Genomic DNA, 7,155 nt, shown 5'->3' on the forward strand with positions numbered 1-7,155 from the left:
TGGTCTAGTCTCAGTCCTGTAGCGTAGCAGCCGTGTCATCTGACCACTTATTGAGTGGTCTAGTCTCAGTCCTGTAGCGTAGCAGCCGTGTCATCTGACCACTTATTGAGTGGTCTAGTCTCAGTCCTGTAGCATAGCAGCCGTGTCATCTGACCACTTATTGAGTGGTCTAGTCTCAGTCTTGTAGCGTAGCAGCCGTGTCATCTGACCACTTATTGAGTGGTCTAGTCTCAGTCCTGTAGCGTAGCAGCCGTGTCATCTGACCACTTATTGAGTGGTCTAGTCTCAGTCCTGTAGCGTAGCATCCGTGTCATCTGACCACTTATTGAGTGGTCTAGTCTCAGTCCTGTAGCGTAGCAGCCGTGTCATCTGACCACTTATTGAGTGGTCTAGTCTCAGTCCTGTAGCGTAGCAGCCGTGTCATCTGACCACTTATTGAGTGGTCTAGTCTCAGTCCTGTAGCGTAGCAGCCGTGTCATCTGACCACTTATTGAGTGGTCTAGTCTCAGTCCTGTAGCATAGCAGCCGTGTCATCTGACCACTTATTGAGTGGTCTAGTCTCAGTCCTGATTTAAATTGGCTTGAAAATCAGAGACAAGGCTTGTGTGTTGTTGGGGAATAATCAGAATTGGTGGGTAACATAGATAAGATGTTTTATATTCATCATATTCTTATGAGTTATTTCTCATGAGAATGTATTTTGTTGTACTATAGTGGTGGCCATTGGCAGTTATCTGTTCTATGTCAAGACTAAGTTGCATGGGCCGCAGAGAGGGGAGAGGTCAAGGGGTCATCATGTGTAAACATATCTTTTGCTCCACTGTGTCGGTGTGCCAGTCACTCCCTACTTTTCCCATCGGGGAAAGGAGGATGGCAGTGTCTGGAATCATTCTATGCTCCCTCTTTGTTGACCTATAGGGTCACTCTCCGCTCCGTGTGTTTGTCCAGGATTGGTTGTATTTAGAATTGGTTCTATCTAAATGACAATTTGATATATATCATAGGGTGGGGGTAATGTCTTGGTACCATCTTGTACCAAGGACGAGATAAGAGCTTTGTTTAGGAGACCAAACTGAACTATAATTTATAGCCAACTTTGTCTGACTAGGGGATATTCCTCTGAAGTAAAGTCTTTCTCTGTGTAAGTTCCTAAGACCTGTGTTTTGTCATGTCGTCTAGGAGGGGGTGGATCTTTGCCATAAAGGAACCCATTTGCCATTATGTTGGGGACTCTCAACTTTTCATTAGAGATACTGAACTGTTGAAAGTCAAAATGCTAAAAGCTTAATTATTATTAAAAGTAAAGATTCAGCATAACTCTGACTCGTGTGATTTGATTCTCATCATTTGGTAATTAAGGACATTTCCACGACATTGTGTGTTCAGAGTGTGTGTGTGTGTAACTGGCGGGATCTGAACCCCGGTCTGAAGCTAGACTTGTTAAAACAGACGGGGCTAGAGTCATTACACCAGGATCAGACCAAATCACCTTAGCTACATTCAGTGTGTGTCTGTTCAGTGAGTGTGTGTGTTTTCAGAGTGTTCATTCCTCCTTTGTAGTAATCCTGATCTTCTTGATGATAACCCAGTCATTCTGTTTGGCTGTGACTCTTATCTTCAGACAGGAAGAGGCGTGGCCAAATCTCTTCTTGTGTACGTCCGTCATGTCCATCCTGCCTCCCTGCAGATCCCCCACGTTATAGAACTGTTGGCATGTTGTCCCCGACCCAGTCTTCTCGGTTACCGGGTGGAGACCCAGTTCTACGGTCGCAGATGCCAACTGATCACGACCCTCTGCTGAACCAGTCACCACGGTAATGGAGGTAACCACAACAGGATGTTTGAAGGTGACGGTTAGGTGGTTCCCTGAAGAGGGACTCCGCCCCCAGAAGAAGGTTCCAGTACCAGGAGACCAGGCCATGGCTGCCACATGGTCTTTATAGACTAGAGAGAGATACAGACAGAGATACAGGTTAGATATCAACCAGGAGACCAGGCCATGGCTGCCACATGGTCTTTATAGACTAGAGAGAGATACAGACAGAGATACAGGTTAGATATCAACCAGGAGACCAGGCCATGGCTGCCACATGGTCTTTATAGACTAGAGAGAGATACAGGTTAGATATCAACCAGGAGACCAGGCCATGGCTGCCACATGGTCTTTATAGACTAGAGAGATATACATACAGAGATACAGGTTAGATATCAACCAGGAGACCAGGCCATGGCTGCCACATGGTCTTTATAGACTAGAGAGAGATACAGACAGAGACACAGGTTAGATATCAACCAGGAGACCAGGCCATGGCTGCCACATGGTCTTTATAGACTAGAGAGAGATACAGGTTAGATATCAACCAGGAGACCAGGCCATGGCTGCCACATGGTCTTTATAGACTAGAGAGAGATACAGGTTAGATATCAACCAGGAGACCAGGCCATGGCTGCCACATGGTCTTTATAGACTAGAGAGAGATACAGGTTAGATATCAACCAGGAGACCAGACCATGGCTGCCACATGGTCTTTATAGACTAGAGAGAGATCAGGCCATGGCTGCCACATGGTCTTTATAGACTAGAGAGAGATACAGGTTAGATATCAACCAGGAGACCAGACCATGGCTGCCACATGGTCTTTATAGACTATAGAGAGATACAGACAGAGATACAGGTTAGATATCAACCAGGAGACCAGGCCATGGCTGCCACATGGTCTTTATAGACTAGAGAGAGACACAGACAGAGATACAGGTTAGATATCAACCAGGAGACCAGGCCATGGCTGCCACATGGTCTTTATAGACTAGAGAGAGATACAGACAGAGATACAGGTTAGATATCAACCAGGAGACCAGGCCATGGCTGCCACATGGTCTTTATAGACTAGAGAGAGATACAGACAGAGATACAGGTTAGATATCAACCAGGAGACCAGGCCATGGCTGCCACATGGTCTTTATAGACTAGAGAGAGATACAGACAGAGATACAGGTTAGATATCAACCAGGAGACCAGGCCATGGCTGCCACATGGTCTTTATAGACTAGAGAGATACAGGTTACATATCAACCAGGAGACCAGGCCATGGCTGCCACATGGTCTTTATAGACTAGAGAGAGATACAGGTTAGATATCAACCAGGAGACCAGGTCATGGCTGCCACATGGTCTTTATAGACTAGAGAGATACAGACAGAGATACAGGTTAGATATCAACCAGGAGACCAGGCCATGGCTGCCACATGGTCTTTATAGACTAGAGAGAGATACAGGTTAGATATCAACCAGGAGACCAGGCCATGGCTGCCACATTGTCTTTATAGACTAGAGAGAGATACAGACAGAGATACAGGTTAGATATCAACCAGGAGACCAGGCCATGGCTGCCACATGGTCTTTATAGACTAGAGAGATACAGACAGAGATACAGGTTAGATATCAACCAGGAGACCAGGCCATGGCTGCCACATGGTCTTTATAGACTAGAGAGAGATACAGACAGAGATACAGGTTAGATATCAACCAGGAGACCAGGCCATGGCTGCCACATGGTCTTTATAGACTAGAGAGAGATACAGACAGAGATACAGGTTAGATATCAACCAGGAGACCAGGCCATGGCTGCCACATGGTCTTTATAGACTAGAGAGAGATACAGACAGAGATACAGGTTAGATATCAACCAGGAGACCAGGCCATGGCTGCCACATGGTCTTTATAGACTAGAGAGAGATACAGACAGAGATACAGGTTAGATATCAACCAGGAGACCAGGCCATGGCTGCCACATGGTCTTTATAGACTAGAGAGAGATACAGGTTAGATATCAACCAGGAGACCAGGCCATGGCTGCCACATGGTCTTTATAGACTAGAGAGAGATACAGGTTAGATATCAACCAGGAGACCAGGCCATGGCTGCCACATGGTCTTTATAGACTAGAGAGAGATACAGGTTAGATATCAACCAGGAGACCAGGCCATGGCTGCCACATGGTCTTTATAGACTAGAGAGAGATACAGGTTAGATATCAACCAGGAGACCAGGTCATGGCTGCCACATGGTCTTTATAGACTAGAGAGATACAGACAGAGATACAGGTTAGATATCAACCAGGAGACCAGGCCATGGCTGCCACATGGTCTTTATAGACTAGAGAGAGATACAGGTTAGATATCAACCAGGAGACCAGGCCATGGCTGCCACATTGTCTTTATAGACTAGAGAGAGATACAGACAGAGATACAGGTTAGATATCAACCAGGAGACCAGGCCATGGCTGCCACATGGTCTTTATAGACTAGAGAGAGATACAGACAGAGATACAGGTTAGATATCAACCAGGAGACCAGGCCATGGCTGCCACATGGTCTTTATAGACTAGAGAGAGATACAGACAGAGATACAGGTTAGATATCAACCAGGAGACCAGGCCATGGCTGCCACATGGTCTTTATAGACTAGAGAGAGATACAGACAGAGATACAGGTTAGATATCAACCAGGAGACCAGGCCATGGCTGCCACATGGTCTTTATAGACTAGAGAGAGATACAGACAGAGATACAGGTTAGATATCAACCAGGAGACCAGGCCATGGCTGCCACATGGTCTTTATAGACTAGAGAGAGATACAGGTTAGATATCAACCAGGAGACCAGGCCATGGCTGCCACATGGTCTTTATAGACTAGAGAGAGATACAGGTTAGATATCAACCAGGAGACCAGGCCATGGCTGCCACATGGTCTTTATAGACTAGAGAGAGATACAGGTTAGATATCAACCAGGAGACCAGGCCATGGCTGCCACATGGTCTTTATAGACTAGAGAGAGATACAGGTTAGATATCAACCAGGAGACCAGGCCATGGCTGCCACATGGCCTTTATAGACTAGAGAGAGAAACAGACAGAGATACAGGTTAGATATCAACCAGGAGACCAGGCCATGGCTGCCACATGGCCTTTATAGACTAGAGAGAGAAACAGACAGAGATACAGGTTAGATATCAACCAGGAGACCAGGCAATGGCTGCCACATGGTCTTTATAGACTAGAGAGAGATACAGACAGAGATACAGGTTAGATATCAACCAGGAGACCAGGCCAGAGTCACCACAGGGTCCTTATAGACTAGAGAGAGAGATACAGACAGAGATACAGGTTAGATATCAATAAAAATCAAATGCTCTTTGTCAAATGCTCTTTATATAGCCAGACCAGAGTTACCACAGGGTCCTTATGAGGCCTTTTCACACTGCACGGTGTGTGTGTTTCTACCTGGTATGTCACTATAGACGTCAGCAGCAGGGTTGGTGTAGAGATCCTCGTAGTCGTCATCCTTCAGCTTGTTGAAGGTCCCCAGGAAGGACGAGTATGAGCCTGTGTGTTGAAACAGTGAGGGTGTGAAGCGGATCACCTCGCTCTGCGTCAAAAGCACCCGGAAGTGACTGAACAGAAAGTCGCAGGGCATTTCCTGGTAGAACAGGAAGAGGAAGCGTGAGAGGAGGGGGAGGTGTTCTGAGTGGTACAGCTTCCCAATGTAGCCCAGCGCTGAGAACTCTAACGTGGCCCAAGGCACTTCAATTTGTTGGACACGCCCCCTGATGGCGGACAGGAAGTGATGCGAGCAGGAGACGTCGTCCTCCAGCTGCAGGTAGTGCAGGCTCCGCCCAGTGCAGAACTGAACCAGGAAGCTATAGTCAATGTTCTGTTTGGAGCGGAACGTCACACGGTCAGCCTTGTCGTTAAAGTTCCTTTTCAGGCCTAGAATATAGAAACAACTAGTTAACCATCTGACCAACCAACCAACTAACCAACTGACCGACCGACCAACAGAGCATATAAGCGGTGTTACAATCTGAGTGTGTTTATAAAGTGTGTGTATATAGGTGTGTGTGTGTTTATAAGGTGTGTGTATATAGGTGTGTGTGTGTTTATAAGGTGTGTGTATATAGGTGTGTGTGTGTTTATAAGGTGTGTGTATATAGGTGTGTGTTTATATGGTGTGTGTATATAGGTGTGTGTGTGTTTATATGGTGTACCTGTATTAGTGGGTAGCAGAAGTCCCTCAAGTCACAAATATGATGACTTGCAACTTGACTTTGACATTAACACCAATGACTCTTGACTTGACTTGAACCTTTTGACTCGAACTGACTTGATACCCTCCCCAATACTCCCCAACCCTCCCCAATCCTCCCCAACCCTCCCCAACCCTCCCCAATACTCCCCAACCCTCCCCAATCCTCCCCAACCCTCCCCAATCCTCCCCAACCCTCCCCAACCCTCCCCAATCCTCCCCAACCCTCCCCAATCCTCCCCAATCCTCCCCAATCCTCCCCAATCCTCCCCAACCCTCCCCAACCCTCCCCAATCCTCCCCAACCCTCCCCAACCATCCCCAACCCTCCCCAACCATCCCCAACCCTCCCCAATCCTCCCCAATCCTCCCCAATCCTCCCCAAACCTCCCCAAACCTCCCCAACCCTCCCCAATCCTCCCCAACCCTCCCCAATCCTCCCCAATCCTCCCCAACCCTCCCCAATCCTCCCCAACCCTCCCCAATCCTCCCCAACCCTCCCCAATCCTCCCCAACCCTCCCCAATCCTCCCCAAACCTCCCAAATCCTCCCCAAACCTCCCCAACCCTCCCCAATCCTCCCCAACCCTCCCCAACCCTCCCCAAGCCCAAATATTAAATGTGCAGCGCATCAACTCTTCATTTAACGGATTACAGTTTGAATCGGACAGCAGCCAATCAAATTGTACCAGCTGGGAAAAAGATAGGCGTGGCAGTGCAGAGTGGTCTGACGCTAGACTTGGTACAACAGACGGGGGGGTGCATTCTTCCTCATGGCGACCCATGTATTTCCATGGAAAATAATACAAATATATACTTTTAAAGCATTCATGATTTGTGTAAATGTAATATACTAACTATTACTCATTAAAAATATTAAATGGTATTACATTTGGTGAAGAGCATATTATAGCATACCTAAACTCAAAGTTTAGGACTTGAGACTTGAATTTATACTTGAGTGCTGAGACTTGAGACCTACTTGTAAAACAACGACTTGGTCCCACTTCTGGTGGGTAGTACTGTGTGTACCTGTATTAGTGGGTAGTACTGTGTGTACCTGTATTAGTGGG

At 47.0% G+C, this 7,155-nt stretch overlaps 1 protein-coding gene across 1 annotated transcript in view; it reads right to left on the reverse strand.

The window, feature by feature from the left end:
- Positions 1-414: 414 nt before the first annotated feature.
- LOC135527672 (alpha-1,3-mannosyl-glycoprotein 4-beta-N-acetylglucosaminyltransferase C-like) overlaps positions 415-7,155 on the reverse strand; it is a 38,093-nt gene continuing 31,352 nt past the window's right edge. The window contains exons 5-6 of the mRNA XM_064956157.1: positions 5,283-5,768; positions 415-1,944 (exon numbers count right to left, since the gene is read on the reverse strand). Coding sequence (XP_064812229.1) covers positions 1,544-1,944; positions 5,283-5,768 — 887 coding nt within the window. The 3' untranslated portion in view covers positions 415-1,543. The remainder of the gene's footprint in view (positions 1,945-5,282; positions 5,769-7,155) is intronic.

Source organism: Oncorhynchus masou, chromosome 33, assembly GCF_036934945.1.
Source record: "Oncorhynchus masou masou isolate Uvic2021 chromosome 33, UVic_Omas_1.1, whole genome shotgun sequence".
NCBI lineage: Eukaryota > Metazoa > Chordata > Actinopteri > Salmoniformes > Salmonidae > Oncorhynchus > Oncorhynchus masou.